The 17,583-nt window shown below is 50.2% G+C and overlaps 1 protein-coding gene across 4 annotated transcripts; it reads left to right on the top strand.

The window, feature by feature from the left end:
• Positions 1-9: 9 nt before the first annotated feature.
• NIBAN3 (niban apoptosis regulator 3) lies at positions 10-17,374 on the top strand. 4 transcript variants are annotated; one of them, XM_010972126.3, is made up of 15 exons: positions 11-258; positions 1,530-1,660; positions 3,917-4,042; positions 4,671-4,785; positions 6,523-6,690; positions 7,989-8,104; positions 8,188-8,292; positions 8,525-8,687; positions 9,297-9,487; positions 10,815-10,973; positions 12,055-12,171; positions 12,252-12,359; positions 13,184-13,295; positions 14,992-15,075; positions 16,957-17,374. In XM_010972126.3, exons 1-15 carry the CDS (start codon positions 204-206, stop codon positions 17,061-17,063), a joined length of 1,857 nt encoding a protein of 618 aa, XP_010970428.2. In that variant the 5' UTR covers positions 11-203; the 3' UTR covers positions 17,064-17,374. The 4 variants fall into 4 exon arrangements, with proteins under 4 accessions (XP_045364130.2, XP_010970428.2, XP_045364129.2 ...); XM_045508174.2 differs by lacking the exon at positions 12,252-12,359 and having other exon boundaries at positions 10-258; XM_045508173.2 differs by lacking the exon at positions 14,992-15,075 and having other exon boundaries at positions 69-258.
• Positions 17,375-17,583: the final 209 nt, after the last annotated feature.

The following is a 17,583-nucleotide window of genomic DNA, read 5'->3' as shown; positions in this document are numbered from 1 at the left end:
GGCAGGGCGAGAAGCAGGCATCCCACACCCACACCAGGACCAGGCTCTGGCTTCTGACCCCAGACAGCTGGCCTCCACAGCATTCAGGTCCCTCACAGGCCACCCTGCTCCAGGGTGCCCCTGAGCTGAGGAACCTTAAGGGGTTGTGTGGAGGGGAGGGGTGTTTGCTTCACTCTCAAGGGAGTGCAGGAGACGGCAGCAGAATGGGCGGGCAGCCCTCCAGCCCCCTGGACAAGCGGCAGCAGCAGCACCTGAGGGGTGAGTGGAGTGGGAAGGGACTGGAATTTGGCAGGTGAGGTTCAGGGCTGGGTTGTCAGGTACACAGGATGCCCTATTAATGTGAATTTCAGATAAGCAATGAATATTTTTAGTATAAGTGTGTCCCAAATTTTGCATGAGGGCATACTTATGCTAAAAAAAGTATTCCTTATTTACCTGAAATTCAAATTTCATTGGTGTTGTGTACCTTTATTTGGTAAATCTGGTAATCCTACTCAGGGCATGGGTTCGGGGTGGAGGGCATGGGGCCAGGTAGGAAGTGCCCCAAGCCCAGCCAGATCTTCCCAGGTGGGCAGGGACCAATAGGCCCCTCCGTGTGAACCCCCGGGATCAAGTCACAATTCCTGATTTGAGTCAAAGAAGAGCCAGTGTCCTCCATCCTCCGTATACACAGTTGAGCACTTACTGTGTTCTGGGCACTAAGGATATGGTGGGCTCATGACCTAGACCAGGAAACAAGGTCAAGTTATCATTATACAAATAGATTCAATAAGAAACTGCAAAGTGTTGAATTATTTTTCCTGTAGTGGCTTAAACAAGATAAAGACGTATTGCTCTCCTATAGAGGGGTACAGTGGCAGGCAGGCTGATAAAAGTGAGGCAACCCACTTCCTTCCATCTTATGGTTTCTACCATGCATGGCTTCTGTGCCTGAGGTCACTTCATGACAGAATGACTGCTGGAGTTCCAGTCATCGGGTCCACATTCTAAGCAGCAAGATAGATATATATTAACATATAGGCAAGTGCACACATCTTCGGGGAACAACCTGAAGAACTTAAACACTTGTGTAATCACCTAGATCAGGATACAGAGCACTTCCATCACCTCAGAAAGTTCCTTTGTGCCGAGCGAAGCTTTTAAAAGATTTTGAAAATCAACCCAGGTAAGGGCCACAAGGAAACTTTTGACTGTAATGGATCTGTTCTTTTTCTTGATTGTGTTGATGATTTTATGGGTGTGTGCATGTGTCAGACTTATTAAATTCTATGCTTTATATGATTAAGGTGTGCTGGACATCTGTTATAAATTAAACCTGAGTCCTTTACCTTCAGGGACCCCCAACCACTATGTGGATGGAAACAGGCTGTGGAGGATTAAGGGTGAATGGAATTGGAGCATGTCTTTTTTGGGCAGTTTTGGGGTGCAGGTAGGAGCCCACAAGTGGCTTCCCTGCTTGTTCTGCCCTCACCCTCTGGCAGGTTGGGAAAGCCTGATACAGCCATCTCCCCATTCTTTTGTCCTTGCAGGCCAAGTGGACATCCTGCTGAGGAACTTCCTGCCCTGCTACCGCGGGCAGCTGGCAGCCTCTGTCCTGCGGAAGATCTCGATAGAGCTGGGCCCTCAGGAGCCTGTGGGATGTCAGCTGCTGCAGAGCAAAGTGGGTGCTGCGATGGGGGAGGGGGTGCTGAGTGGGTGAGTCTGGGGAGGCCGTGTGTTCGTTCAAGGGGCCCTCCTCTCACATTTGCCCTCACTGATGCCACGACCTGGGGTGACTATTAAAAAATCGTTCTTTGAACAGACATTAGCTGGGCATCTACTGCGTGCCATATCGTGGGGCAGGATGCTGGGGACACAGTAGTGACTGAGACAGATCCTTCTCTGCCCTGCAGGGCTCACTGTCTAATTGGAGGAAATGACTAACCAGTATGATGTTAACATATCATGATGCAGGATAACTTCTGAGAATTGCTAGGAAGACAGGAGGAAGGGCGGTGTTGGGGAGGAGCCTGATCTGGAGCTCAGAATGGGAGGGCATTCTAGGCAGAGGGCACAGCCAACGTGAAAGCCCTGGAGTTGGGAAAAACGTGGCCTGACAGAGTGCAGCATCCAAGAGCACAACATGTGCATTGGACCCCCAAGCCTTTTCATGCGCCACCCTCCCCCTTCCTCCTCATGCTTTGGCTGCTACTTCTTCCAAGAAGCCTATCTTGATTACCACTGCTCCCGCCTGAGTCAGGCACCTCCTCTGGAACCCCCATCCATTGCTTCTCCAGCTCAGACCTGGGTCACACATTCGCCACTCCCATCTGTCTGCTTTGGGAGGACCGGGACCAGACCTTGTCTCCCCCTCCCCCTGACCCCTTGTGTCTACATGGTGCCTGCACTTAGTAGAGGCTCAGAAAGTGTTTGTCATGACACAAAAGAGGCTGGAACTGCCAGGCCCCTGTTCCAAATGTCTCCTGAGCTGGCATATGGCGCCCAGGATCTCCCCACGTCCTGTACAACTTAGTCCTCACCAGCTCGGGTGATGGATTTTTGACCAGAGAGGAAACCAATATACAGAGAAGTGAAGTGACCTGACTGCAGTCACACTGCCAGCAATGGGCAGAGGCCTGATTTGAACCCAGAGCCCACACTCCTTATGACACTGGGTCCCCTGCCCCAATCAGGGCTCTGAGATTTTTCCTACTTCTCTCAGATGCCGCTTCTCCCATCTGTGCCTGCCCTGGGGTGGGGGCTCCCTGATACAGAGCCCCTCCCACCTGGGACTCCCCTTGTCCCACTTGGGGCATCATGGGGCCTGAGGGTCGCCCCCGCCTGTGCCTTTAGCCACCTGCTGGTCCCAACCACTTGGGCCTGGGCACAGCTGACATTGAGGTTTAAGCAGCATGGAGAGATTTCCCCTCGCTTCAGTTGGAACATTTTCTTTAATATTTATTTTATTATTTTTACTTTTATTTTGTTTTTCTTTGGTGGTGAGGTAATTAAGGTTTTATTTGCTTATTTATTTAATGCAGGTACTGGGGATTGAACCCAGGACCTCTCATGCACACTAAGCACACACTCTACCACTAAGCTATACCCTCTCCCCATACTTATTTTAGATATTTGCATTAGGTATATAATTTGTATAATAATGTTTTAACAATATTACAGTGAAAAATCTCAGATCTAGGAAGAAGGATGGAGAATCAGTTAAGAAACATCTGAGTTCTCAGTCTGTGCCGAAGAATCAAAACATCACAACTGCTGTTCATTTAGTCATCAAATATTTAATGAGCACCAGCTATGTGCCAGATGCTACTCTGGAACCCAGTGGTGAAAGAAATGCATGCAATTCAGGTGGCCAGGTAGACAGAAGAGGGACAAAGAAAACCAAACAAGGTGATGTCCCACCCTGCTTGAGCTAAGGGTCTATGGAAGGAGGCCTGACTGTTTCTCATAAAGTTAAACTACACTGGCTCCACGACCCCACAATCCCACTTGTATCAGTTAGCTATGCTGTGTAACAATATACCACACAATCAATGCCTAAAATTATGCACGGTTATCGTCTCACAGTTGCTGTGGGTCAGGAATCTAAACAGGGCTTTGCTGGGTCCTTTCTTTCAGAGTCTCTCACAGGCTGCGATCAAGATATTGGCCAGGGCTGGGGTCTCATCTGAGGCTAAAATGGGGAAGGGCCCCCTTGCAAGTAAATTTGGGGAACTGAACAAATTCAGTTTATATTTCAAGGGGCTGCTAACAAGTGCAGGCTGTAAGCGTGCTTGATAAAGAATAACAACACTATACCAGCGGAGCCCAAGCACCCTATACTTGGTGGTGCCCTGGTCACGGCAGGAGCTGTCTGGGTGGTCTGGATACCTGGATACTGGCCCATGTCCCTGACACCTGCCTGCCCCTCCTCTCACAGAAGCTGCCCCGAGTCCGTGAGCACCGAGGGCCCCTGACCCAGCTACAGGGCCACCCACCCCAGTGGCAGCCAATCTTCTGTGTCCTGCGTGGGGATGGCCGGCTGGAGTGGTTCAGCCACAGGGAGGTGAGTGAGTAGGCCGCACCCCTTAACCTTTGGCCTCTCCATCCCCCAACCCCAGGATGGATTTCAGGTCTAGGTCTCAGTTTACCCCATCTTTTTCTTCAGTCATTGACTATGAACGGAGGTCACCTGTGTGCTTGACCCGGGGGTGGGCAACCATCTCCTGTTGTGCCTGGTGGGTAAACTGAGGCCCAGGCTGGGAGTAGGGATTCATTCACGATTGTCAACAGAACTGGGGTTGAAACCATGTGACACTTTTGCATATCAGGCCCGTGTCCTGCTTCCCAGCTGCAGAATTAAGGCAGGTCACTAGTCTCCTTGGGACTCAGTTTCCTCTTCTGTGAAAAGGGATGATGATGGTCCATGCCTTACGGGGTATGAGGATTTAATGAAATAATCCTCAGACAGCACTTGGGTACTGGCCTTGCACACAGTGGGTGCTGGCTGCTCAGCTATGGGGGAGGGAGGGAGGAGGTGAGGAAGGGCCGGGCAGAGGAGGGAGGGGTGGAGGCAAGGAGGTGGGGTGGAAGACTTCCCCAGCTAAACCAAAACCTTCCCTTGATCCCACATGCGGATATAGAAGCCACAGTTTAGACCTGTTCCAAGCCAGTTCTTTGGATGCCTTTTGTAGGAATATGAAAATGGTGACCGTCCTCTGGGCTCTACGGCACTGACAGGGTACACAGTCCTGACTTCCCAGCGTGAATATCTCCGCCTCTTGGATGCTCTCTGCCCAGACTCCTCAGGTAAGGGTCCCAGGGACCTCAAAAGCAGGTTTCTTCACGTTAGCACTGTTGACACTGGGGCCAGATCATTCTCTGCAGTGGGGGCTGCCCTGTGCTTCACACAGTATCCTTGGTCTCCAACTACATGCCAGTAGCACCCTACACCCCAAGTATGACAACCAAATATATCTCCAGACATGGCCCAGTGTCCCAAGGAGCAGCATTGCCTGTGGGGGAGCACCCCAGCTCTAAAAAGAAACACCTATTCTTGTCAGGATGAGAGGTCACCAGAGCAGAATCAAAGTGGCAAATGGTAAGGGAGGGGGAGGGTATACTCAAATGGTAGAGCTCATGCTTGGCATACACAAGGTCCTGGGTTCAATCCCCAGTACCTCCTCTAAAAATAAATAAATAAATAAGTAAACCTGATTACTTCCCCTACAAAAACATAACAAAGTAACAAAGGGTAAAAACAATAAAATCTGATGTCAGCAAACATATGGGGAGAAGGAAACTGGTAGGAGGAGAATCACACAGACTTGTTAAAGGGTTTATTTGTTCAGTCCAGTGTTTCCAGGAGGGTTCTCCTTCTCTCCCTCCCTCCATCCCTCTCCTCCCTCTCCACCCCCTGCTTTTTTCTTCTCCCCTGCCCTTTTTCTTCTCCCCTGCCCCCCTCCTCCTCTGTCTGAATAGGTAAGGTGCAGCGTAACTGGGCTGTCATGCACCCTATGAGGACCTGCATCATCTCATCACTAACTACCCTGTTTCACAGATGAGAACATTGATGCCAAGGACTGTCACACAGTTAGTCGGGGACAGACCAGAATTGCACCCTTTGCTTCACTGAGAGGCTACCGCCTGCCTAAGGATGCGAAGATGTAGCATCAAGAGTCTTCAGAAATGTTGATGATGTTGAAAACATCAGAATCCACCCAAATACCCATTCTTTGGGGTTGATTGAATAAATTATGGCCTGGCCCTTAGAAAGCATGTTGTCCCAGTCAGAAGCAGGAGCCAAAAGGCCAGTTATAGACCAGAAACGTCCACCTTGTTTTAAAAAATGCACCCCACACAGCTCTGTGCAGATTTAAAAATCTGGAGTAATATCCCCCAGATGGTTCATAGCTATTATTATCTCTGAGGACTGAGGTGGAAGGGCTGGATGACCAGGACCAGGAATCATCCACCTTCTGGATTATTGTCTTACTGCCATCTCTATGTATGACTCTGGAATTCAGAACAGAACACCAAGGATGTAGGAGACCCCAATTAAATTCGTCAAAATTAAATCCACTCAGTTTTGTCCTCCCAACAGCTCTAGGTCATCGGTATGACTTTTTAGCCCATTTTACAGGTAGGAAAACTGAGGTTCAGGGAGATGCAAAACTGTGCCAAGAGCTAGAAAATGACCTGGCCGGACTCAAGCCTGGGCCAAGCTGACTCCAGCACCCCACGGGAAGCAGGGCTCAGATCACATGCCAACTCTGACAGATCGCTGGCCCAGGCTGCAGTGTTAAGGAGGGTGCTGAGGCTGGGAAGCAATGCTGGGATGGATTGCTGATGTCTGCCCTGGGCACACCTCCCCCTGAGACAGAGCTAAAATAAGGATAGAGCAACTATAATAGCCTGGCTCACACTTATTGAGAAACTGATGGAGTCTGGAGCTCCTCTAAGTATTTCATGGTTATTTTCTCCCAGTGAATGAATGATTGTAGAGTGGATGAATGAATGAGGATGTGACCTCCTGTCTTCTTTCAGGAGACCATGCACAGGAAGAGCCTGATACCCTCTTGGAGATGCCTGTGAGCTTCCCCTTGTTCCTGCAGCATCCCTTCCGCCGGCATCTCTGTTTCTCTGCGGCCACAGGGGAGATGCAGCGTGCCTGGAGGCTAGCCCTGCAGGGCGGCATCCGGCTTCGTGGCACAGGTGGGTCCTGGGAAAGGGCAGGAGCTCAGAGTCTGGGTTCAGATGGCTCTGCTCCTGCTGGCTGTGAGATCCTCTGCAAGCCTCAATTTCCTTATCTATAAAATGGACTGTGGGAGAAGACAGAGATACAACCCTGTGGGAGCTTAGCTGGGGGAATCAGGGAGGGCTTCTCAGAGGAGGGGATGTCATAGCTGGGGTCTGAAAAAGATAAGAGGCCAGCTAGGTCAGGTAAAGAAGAGGAACAGTAAACAACAAGGACTTACTGTATAGCACAGGGAACTATATTCAGTATCTTATAATAACCTATAATGAAAAAGAATATGAAAAATAATATATAACTGAATCACTATGTTGTACACCAGAAAATAACACAATATTGTAAATTGACTGTATTTCTATAATCAACTATACTTATAAAAAAAGATACATTCATCTCAATGTTTAAAGCAGCACTATTTACAATTGTCAAGATATGGAAGAAACCTAAGCGTCCATCAACAGATTAACAAAGAAGATGTGGTGTCTATCTACAAGGGAATACTACTCACCCATAAAAGAATGGAATCTTGCCCTTTGCAGCAACATGGGTGGACTTGGAGGGCATTATGCTAAATGAAATAAGATAGAGAAAGACAAATATTTTTACGTATATGTATTCCCACTTATACGTGGAATCTAAAAATACAACAAACTAGTGAATAAAACAAAAAAGAAGCAGACTCAGATATAGAGAACAAACTAGTGGTTAACAGTGGGAAGAGGGAAGGGGGAGGGGCAATATAGGGGTAAGGAATTAAGAGGTACAAATTATTGGCATAAAATAAGCTATAAGGATATATTGTACAACACAGGGAATATAACCAACATTTTATCATAACTATAAATGGAGTATAATCTTTAAAAATTATGAATCAGTATATTGTACACTTGTAATTTGTGTGTATAAAAACGTGTGAATCACTATATTGTGCACCTGTAACTTATATAATATTGTATAGAACACAACAAAACAAAACAACAACCCTGGCAACTGGAGACTGCAGTGGGACCTGGGCTGTGACTGCCCACAGGGAATGCCTTTTCCTAAGTGGTATAAATGCCCCACATGGGCTGGTGATGGGCTTAAGGGAGCATGTTCCTGGCTGAGGGCACTTCTTGGGCAAAGTCTGGAAGTGGGTGAGACTTGGCTGTTGGGACCTGGCGAGGAGGTGGAAGGCTTCCTCCTCAGGCGATGGGGAGCCAGGTAGATATGAGAACAGGGGAGGGATGGGCGGGCACTGAGGAGCCGCCACCCTCAGTTCTGCAGCGAAGTCAAGCCCCCGCAGCCCGTGCCTTTCTGGACGCTATACGGCTCTACCGGCAGCAGCAAGGCCACTTTGGCGACGACAACGTGACTCTGGGCTCGGACGCCGAGGTCAGTGCCCGCGCAAGGCCTCACCCGGGACCCCTAGGACCCCTCTCGGTCCACCGTGGCAACCATGGTCTCCACTCCCGCAGGTGCTGACCGCGGTACTGATGCAGGAGCTACAACCAGCGTTGCGAGCCCAGACCTTGCCCAGCCTGCGCGGAGCCCCCCGAGCCCGGGCCTGGGCCTGGACGAAGGTAGGCGCGGGGTCGCGGAGGTGGGGCAGGGACACGCAGGAGACCGCGGAGAGGGACAGAAACCGGACCTTGGTGCCCAGCTTCGCCCTCCCTGCGACTGTCGCCCAACCTCTCTCCCCATCTCTCTGCGTCTCTGTCTCTGTCTCTGTCTCTCTGTCCCCTCACCCCCGCCCCATCTCGGGCTTCTACCGCGCCCCTGGCGGTGTGGGGTCCCTTCCGGCCGTCTGGGCAGCTACTAGACGCCGTCCACGCCGCCGTCCTAGCCGGGGCCTCCGCGGGGCTCCGCGCCTTCCAGCCAGAAAAGGACGAGCTGCTTGTGGGCCTAGAGAAGACGATCCGTCCAGACGCGGACCAGATGCTGAGGCTGCGGGCGCGCGTGGCTGGGAGGCTGCGAGGTGAGGTCTGGGGGCGTGGCCTGTAGGGGCGTGGCCTGAGTGGGAAGGGTGGGGCCGAGAGCCTGAGAAGAAGGGGTATGAGCTGCAGGGCCTTTGGTTTGGGACCCAGCAGAGGCCTACCAGAAAGGAAAGGGCGGGGCCTAAGTAGGAGAATGGGCGCGACCTTGAGATAGTCTCGAGGGGGCGAGACGGGGCGGGGTTAAGAGGGAGGGCGGAGCCCCGGGAAGGGGGTGGGCCAGGAATAGAGTGGGTGAGACCCGAGACCGGGTTGGGAGAGGCGCGGAGGCGTTGGCGGTAAGCAGGCCTGACCCGGGTTGTGGGTTGTCCGGTCAGAGGTCAGACGGCGGAGATGGCTCCCATTCAGCTCAGTAACAAAGAGACCCGGGTTGGAATCCCGACTCTACCTTCCAGAGTGAGCCTTTGAGCCGATCCCCATCGCACTTGAAGCCTCCGTTTTCTCATCTGTAAAACGGAGTAGAAGAGGTTGCTCGGAGTCTGCACTCCCGACCACCTAGCCCTCTTGAGCTCAGGGCCGCACTCCCTCCCCGCTACCACCCATTTGCGGAGTACCTAGAGAAGACGATCCAGGCCAGTGTCTTCCACTCACAGCTGCAGTCCAGGGCCCCCTTGATTCGTGCCTGCACAGGAAGGTGGACGCGCAGCTGCCCCCGCTCACTCAGACACTGCTGAGCACCGTGGAAGCCGAACTCGCAGCCGTGCAGACCCTCCTAACCCAGGGCATGGGCCGTCTGTCCCGCCACCTGCGTGGGAGCCCCTCGGGCACCCAACTGCGGAAGGAGGTGAGCTCTAGTGGATGGGGGTTCATCGGGCCTATGGACAGCATATTAACTTTATAGAAGAGTTGCATGAACATTGCATCTTGATTGAAAAATCTCTGAACTTTGCTCTAGGCTACTTTTTACTTACGGTGGACTGCCATGATATGGTCACTGTGGCACAGATTATAACATGGGAGAAAGGAGTAAGATGACATGATTAGCATTTTAGTAAGATCAGTCTGGAGTTACCTTCCTGGCAAACTCTTCCTCCTCCCGTTCTCCTGTTTGGTCACAGCCCACCCCATCTCCTGAGCCAAAGTTCTGCTCCACGCAGGTCAGCTCAGTTCTACTGATGTTAAATGAGAGCCTACCAGGTATCAGGAAGCCTTCAACTTGTTAAACCTCTGTTGACCTTTAAAATAAAATAGCCAGTTATTTTACCAGCAAAATGTTTTTTGGGGGACTAGCAGAGGAATTGCAATCTGGGACATGCAGGCTACAGCAAAATCACAAGCAAGCTCAGCAAAGGAGAGGAACAATACTTTGTAGAGAAAAAGGAGGGTGTTAGGAGGGGCTGCTTTGAAGGTAAGTCCACTGGAGAAAAGCAAGAGTGCAGGGTGGTGACAGCTTCTCATTGGCTAAATGGTGGTAGTTTCTCATTGGTTGGGGCTGTTGCTGGGAATGAGAAAATCTTCCCCTGCTAGAGTGGTAAAGTAGTAACCTTCTTCTTGTTGGAGATGCAAGGTGTGCCTCTTCCTGCCTGGGATCTGCAGAGGGCAAGGAGTGGCAGTGCATGAGCACTCCCCCTTCAGGGCTTTGAGATTTCATTTTAAGTGAAGTTTCCCTTTACCGATTTTCACATCTCCATTTCATAATCACCTCCTCTAGAAACTTCCCCTGGTCCTTTCTGCATCTGCTGCTGCCTGTGCTTCCCTCCTCCCAGAATTGTTTTCACACCGCTGTAGTTGTTTGTCTATCCTCTGTCTCCCTGAACTTTTTTCCGTGAGCAGGTTGAGAGCAAACAGTATGTTGGATTATTCCATTTTTGCAACCATAGGACCCAGCACAAAGAGAGCATCAGGCAATGGGCATAGATGCAACAAGGATCTGAGTTGCCCATTTCGCCTCAGTCATGGCAGCACCACATGTTATTTTTTTCACATTTTACCATTTTATGCCCATCACCCATACCACATTGTAACTTTTATTATGCATTTTTTTGGTGATAACTGAAGTGGGATGTGTTTTCATTTGCATTTCTCTTTCAATGGATTGGCTGTGAGGTCCTTGGCCCCACCTTTCCATTGGCTGGTGGTGTTTTTCTCACCCGACGGCCATTGAAACATAGGTTTACTCATTTGGGGAGATGCCATGGGACCCAGAGTTGATGCAGATCTGCTACCGTGAGGCTGAGCAGAGCCAGGGACGCCTGGGGCAGCTGGCAGCACCATTTGGCTTCTTCGGAACACAAAGCCTGGTATTTGGAGCCCAGGATCTGGCACAGCAGGTGAGGATGAGTGGGAGACTGGGAGGCACAGATGGCAGCCTCCACTGAGCAGGTGCCATGTGTGTGCCAGGGAGCCCACGATGACCGACACAGACCTGGCCTTCCTTTGGGCCCTCCCAGGCTCCCAGTGTCATGAAGACATGAGCTCATGACCAGGCAGTGACTATGCATGGTGGACAGGGTTTTGGTGGGGACACGCAAAGGTGCTATGGGAAACCTAAGGAGACACCCGATCCATCTCCAAGGTTGGGAGGGCTTCCAAGAGGAAAGGACCGCTAGGCTGGGGCAGCAAGGGGGAAGAATGGGAATGGGGCATGCCCTAGGTAGTGTGGATAGTCCCTGGGAGGTGAGAGAGCTTGTCTGCATTTGGGGAAAGTGAAGCAATTTAGAGACACTGGGCTGTAGGTTTGAGGAGGGCAAAAATGTGGGAGATGTGCCAAGTGAGGTGGCAGTGGGGGACTGGATCAGGGCCTTGAGTGTGGGGCTAAGAGGGCTGGGCTCTGTCTGAGGGCAATGGGAGCCACAGCAGGTATGTGAGCAGGGCAGGGCCATGACCAGATTCAAAGTTTTTTAGAAAGCCATGCCTGCTATGGGGAGCAGTGGCTGTCAGGGGCAGGAGTGGAGGAGGCATGGAGAAGGTCTGAACCAGATTGGGTTGGTGGAGAGAAGCAGGATTGTTTTTTAAAGGTGAAGGGGATGGGACTTGCTAATAGACATGGTGAGTGAAAGAGACAGGAATTCAGAAGGCCCAGCGCTGCCTGGCGAGGTTGTTCAGTTTGTGTACTGCACAAGAGCGCTCAGCCAAGGAGGCTGAACTCTGGGCAGCACTCTGCTCCCCAGGTTGGGCACCCTGGCACCATCCTCCAGAGGTTTTCTGCCACTTTGCACATAGGTCCCCACTGATTGGATGAGCCCCAGGTCCTGAGAGGAGGAGGAGGGTACTGTTTCTTGAGACAAGAGGAAGATTGGGGGAAAGAGCTGGTCAGGGCAGGCTGGATGCTGAGAAGGTTTCAGCCAGGCAGGCATGGGCTCCAGAAACAGCATGGGTGCCTGGGGCTCATTCCAGCATCTCTTCTCACAGCTCATGGCTGACGCCGTGGCCACCTTCCTGCAGCTGGCCGACCAGTGTCTGACTACAGCCCTGGACCGTGACCAGGCCGCTCAGCAGCTGGAGAAAGTCAGGGGGCGTGTGTTAAAGGTGAGGTCCACGGGGAGGCCATGGCAGTGGCCCTGGGTGCTCAGATGTTTACTGGACCAGCTGCCCTGTGTGTCACGCAGAAATTCCAGTCGGATAGTGGCTCAGCGAGGAGGCAGTTCATCCACGGGTGGCTGCTCGGCATCTTCTTGCCCTTTGTGTTGAGCCAGCTGGAGCCAAGCTGCAAAGCGGTGAGCTGATGGAGGACAGGTCCTTTAGAGCAATCAAGTGCCTGTATCTTTCTGTAAGGTGGGAAGAGTGTTCTCTTCGTCACAGAGCCACTGTGACAATTAGAGACTTTTGTTCCCTGAGCCCTGGGGCTAAATTGGATAGCTCTTCTGGGCTCCCACAATACCCTCTGCTTCTCCCATGACAATGTTCAGTGTTTGCCACTTGAGAGCTGGGATGGGGTCCCATGCGTCGCATATCAGCAGGTGACACAGGCTTCAGGGAAGGGAGTGGGGAGAGGAGGAGTGTACGTGTGTGTGGGGGGGGTGCTGAGTGGTTAGGGAGGCTCTCCCTGAGATGACACTTAAGAAGCAGTGAACTGAAGCCATGAGCCATGTCCCAGGGAAGGGTGTTCCAGGCAGAGAGTCTAGCATGTGCAAAGGTCCTGAGGTAGGTCTATGCCTTGTGTGTTGGAGAAACAGTGAGGAGGCAAGTGTGGAGCTTGCTGAACAAGGGGGTAGGAAGGAGATGAGGACAGAGGTCTCAGGGGCCTGGCTACACAAGGCTTCAGGGCACCAGGAAGTGGTCCACATCAGGGGTCAGGCAGGAAGTGTCTGTAAGGCGTCCTAGCAGAGACACCTGTACTATTCCTATTGAGGGGTGATGCGCTTTGTTTTGTAAATTCTCCACAACAATCTGAGGGAATAATGAATCAAGGAGTTCATTTTAAAGATGAGGAAACTGAATTCTAAGGATCCCTAGCTAAGCAAGGTCAGAGCTGGGGCGTGAACCCATGTCCCACATAGCCCACCCCTCCAGCCCAGCCCCTAAACTGCCTTGCTTCCAGGAGCTGTCTGAGTTTGAAGGGGAAGTCCTTGCTGTGGGCAGCCCTGCTCTGACCATCGAGGGCATCTATGAGGAAGTTGTCCGGGGAGTCCTGCTGCAGAGGATCAATGGAGGTGAGCCCCGCCCCCTGCAGCTCAAGGGAGCCTGGTGAACCCTGGCTGTGTATTCTGAGTCCTACCTGGGTCCCAGTTGCCTCTCACTTCCTGTGAACACTAGCCCTTTGACTGAGGGCTGGGATTAGGACAGAAGGGGTCTGGGGTGGGTGAGCCTAGAGGGGCCATGTTGGAGCCTCCCTGAAGGAGGGGACATTGGAGTAAGTTTTGCAGGGTGTGTGTAGGAGTTCTTAAGATGAGAGAAGGGAGGCAAAATTTTAAAAACTGGGGATAGACATCTACTTTAAAAAAATTATTTTGGAAGAAGTAATTAGGTTTATTTGTTTATTTTAATGGAAGTACTGGGGATTGAAGCCAGGATCTCGTGCACGCTAAGCATGTGCTCTGCCACTGAGCTATACCCTTCCCGTAGACATTTACATTTATTCATTCAACAACCTCTCCCTGCTTTATTCTGGGCTGGCATTGAGGCCCCAAGAGTACTTGGATTCAACTGAAGGTCAGCCTCTCAGGATTTCCTGGGCTAAGAAGAGCTTCCTGAACCCCCTTTTCTCCCTTTCACCTCATCTCTTCCTTCATGACCCAATGTCTGTGACCATGGAGACATGGAGAGACTTGTGTACCAGCAGGGGGATGAACAATTTGTATGGTGATTCAGGGAGTGTCACAGCATCCACGTGGCTGACACAGGAGGAAGGAGAGGAGGCTGGAGGCTGCTGGGGTAGCCATGCAGGACCTTGAATGACAGGCAGAGGAGTTTAGACATTTGGCAGCAGGCAATCAGGAGCCATGGAGGGTGTGTGAGCAGAGAACAACAGTGGCCAGGCTGGAAGCTAGGGAGGATGCTGAGGGTGTGGTCTTGGGGGCAAAGGATGGACTTGAGCAGGGGTAGCAACCAAGGGGATGGAGCCCAGGCCTGAGGAGGAGGCAGAAGCCAGAGGCTGTTGTTGGCCTGGGGTGTCACTGAGTGCATAGGAGGGACCACAAACCTGAGGATGGTGCAGAAATAAAGGAGAGGAGCCCAAAAAGCCTGATTTGAAGGACACAAAGAGGAAGAAAGGATGCAGAAGGAGCAATTGGAGAGATGGGAGAAACCCAGACATAGCAGCTTTCTGGGAGCCAGGAAATAAAGGTGACAAGTGTCCTTGGTCTGTGGGTGGCCAAGCAAAAAGAACCTGGTTCCCTTACATTTTAAATGGAAAAAGGCTATTCTCTGATTGGAAAAAAATTTTTTTCAGAAACAAGTTTCTATTCCTAGAGGTTTTACATGTCCTTGAGGGGAGTTGGGGGTTGGAGGGGGGTGTCTGTCTTCAATTGATTTGTGATGGCTGTTTGGAACACTGTGTAGGAAGGTGGAGCAGGTAGCATCCAGGCTCAGGGAAAGTGTGGGGATCGGCTAGCAATGTCTGCCATGGGCAGAGGCATGGAGAGAGGCTCATGTGGGCCACTAGTTTAGGGGTCCTGGTTGAGACATCTCCTCCATCCTTTGCCCTCTGTGACCTCTCTGGGAAAATTCATGAAAACCCTGGAATGCTGGGGTTTATACAGATGGGCCGAGGAGTTTATCTCTTTTGTTTTTGTTTTTTGTTTGTTTGAGGGGAGGGGATTAGGTTTATTTATTTATTTATTTTAATGGAGGTACTGGGAATTGAACCCAGGAACTTAGCTGTACCCTCCTCCCCATCTTTTATTTTAGAATTGACAAAAGCCCTTGGTGCCAGCAACATGTCCTGCACTCTGGATGGCTGCTTGGAGGCTCCATGGGACCAGGCAGGTGCAGGTGAGGACCTCACAGGTTCTTACCCCAAGCCAGTGAATTGCTGGCGGGTGGGGGGGGGCAGTGTTGGGTATACAAGATGGCTATGAGCATGGATTCCTGGATGGAACAGCATGCACCTTGTCTCCTGACCTTGGCCAAGTTTGTGGTGAACTAGGGCAATGGGGAGCCACACAGTATGCCCGAGCTACAGAGGTACCCTCTGACGTGCATTTGAATTTGTGTCCCGTCTCTTCTTGCCAGCACTCTGTGGAGACTCTCCCTGTGGCTACTGGTTCCCAACACTGGTGGGAGAGGTTGTGGTGATGGGAGCCTTGGGTTTACCTCGAGAAAGCTCTCTAGTAAGATGAGTGCAGGGAGCTGTGCTTAGGGGCACAGCTTCCTACAGTGAGCTGCTTGTTGGAGCAGTAAATGCATCTAGGGCAGAGGCTGGCACTGGTCGTGGTGAAGGGATCCTGAACTCCAGCCCTAAGATGGAAATATTTCATGAGGACGTCCCTGAAATGGGGCAGGAAACAACTGGGCCAACTAGAAGAGGACCAGTGGGCAGGCGGCTTAAAATGTGGATGTTCAGAACCCAGGGCAGATGAAGGGATTCTAGAGCAGCTCACAGCTCAACCCCCTCGAATATCACTGCTTGGAGAGCCTTGTGAGCCCACCCAGTTAAGCAGCTCCCACATTCTTCACCCACAGAAACTCTGAGATAATAAATGTATATAGTTTTCAGTGGCTAACTTCTGGTGTCATTTGTTATGCCACAATAGCTAACTAATACACTCCCTAGCTGATTTGGGGCAGCAGCTCATAGTCCGTTGCTGCAGATAAACTGATGAATATTTACACTCATAGGGATAAATGAAGATTAAACAGACTTCTGAGGGTGGGGTGGAGGAATAGCTCAGTGGTAGAGCACGTGCTCAATGCACAAGGTCCTGGGTTCAATCTCCAGTACCTCCAATAAAAAATAATTAAATAAAATATGACACAAATGAAGTTATTTACAAAACAGACACAGACTCACAGATATAGAAACAAAAAACAACAACAAAATAGACTTCTGGGTGTCAGAATCTCTGGAGATTTGCAACTTGAGGATGAGAGATTGTTGATGGGCTGCTTAATCTATTTAACCAGAACCTAACTGATGATGGGGTTTTGCTTCTAGTCTTTTGCACTAACAGCTAACACCACAGTGAATGACCTTGTATATATTTCTCCTGCAAGTGCATGTCCTTGGGTAAATCCCCCAAGGTGAAATCTCACAGTTTACAGCATGCATGTTTGTCATTTCAATGGCAGTCTCTAGAGTGCTGTTCATCAGGATGGTCCCATCTGGTGCCTGTCATCTATGTATAGGTGGCCCATCTCCCCACAGGCTGAGCTGATTTGGGATTTCTCAGATCTTCTGGGTGAAAAATGATGTCTTGGCATCATTTTAATGGTAGATCTTATTGGGGATGAGGTGGAGAATCTTATCATGTGTTTAGGAGCTTCTCTGTGAACCTCCATTTCTCTCTGTGACCTACTTATCTGCTGGGTACTTGTACATTTCTATTACTTTTTTGGGGGTGGGAGTATTAGATTTATTTATTTATGTATTTTCAAAGGAGTTTCCTAGGACTGAACCCAGGACCTCATGCATGGTAAGCATACATTCTACCATTGAGCTATACCCTCCCCACCCAATTTTTTTTTTTAATAGAAGTACTGGGGATTGACCCCAGGACCTCACACATGCTAAGCATGCATTCTACCACTGAGCTAAACTCCACCCCCTCTATTAAGTTTTTATTGTTAAGCCTTCATTTACTGGGTATGTATTATGTGCCAGGTATTTGATGTGTCCAGATATTTTGGCATCCTATGATACTTCCCATTTTACAGATGTGGAAACTGAGGCTCAGAGAGGGACTTGCTCCAGGCAACCAGGCTCCAGCACCGAGATCCGGCCACTCTGCCCACTGCCTCCTCCAGGGACACTCCAGAGCTGAATCACTGCCCACATTCATTGTTGTTTCCAATGGATAAATGTCTACTAGTGGAATTTCTGAGTCAAAGCATATGTACCATTTCAAGGCTTTTATAACCTCCCACACACCTCCACCTGACTCCTCTCCAGAAAGGATATGCCTTATTTACTCCCACCAGCAAACTTTGTGCATATTCTCCATATCCTTTCCAAATACTAGAAATGTTCATAAAAGAAAAAACTGACAATTTGATAGAATACAAATTTCATTGTTTCATTTGGAATTTCTTTCATGACTAAATTGAACCTAAAAATATGTTTATTAACCATTTATATATTTGTGTGTTTATACGTTTTGTTTTAGTGAATTTCCTCTTCATGGCTTTTACCTACTTTTGTCTTCAGGAGATTTTATCTTTTGCTTATTGATCTTTAATAACTCGTTGCATATTAAGGATATTAACACTTTGTTCTGCAGGCTATAGATTTTTTTTTTCTCAGATTCCTGTGGGCCTTTTGGGTTTGTCTATTTGCTCTAAATC

This window comes from Camelus bactrianus, chromosome 22, assembly GCF_048773025.1.
Source record: "Camelus bactrianus isolate YW-2024 breed Bactrian camel chromosome 22, ASM4877302v1, whole genome shotgun sequence".
Taxonomy (NCBI): Eukaryota; Metazoa; Chordata; class Mammalia; order Artiodactyla; family Camelidae; genus Camelus; species Camelus bactrianus.
Note: the sequence above shows the minus strand (reverse complement) of the source record. Positions and strands in the feature narration are given on the sequence as shown.

Coding starts and splice junctions, on each gene's coding strand:
- NIBAN3 (XM_010972126.3), top strand. CDS start 204: ATGGGCGGGCAGCCCTCCAGCCCCCTGGACAAGCGGCAGCAGCAGCAC. Junction 12,360..13,183: donor TGGAGCCAAGCTGCAAAGCG/GTGAGCTGATGG, acceptor CCTTGCTTCCAG/GAGCTGTCTGAGTTTGAAGG. Junction 13,296..14,991: donor GCTGCAGAGGATCAATGGAG/GTGAGCCCCGCC, acceptor CTTTTATTTTAG/AATTGACAAAAGCCCTTGGT.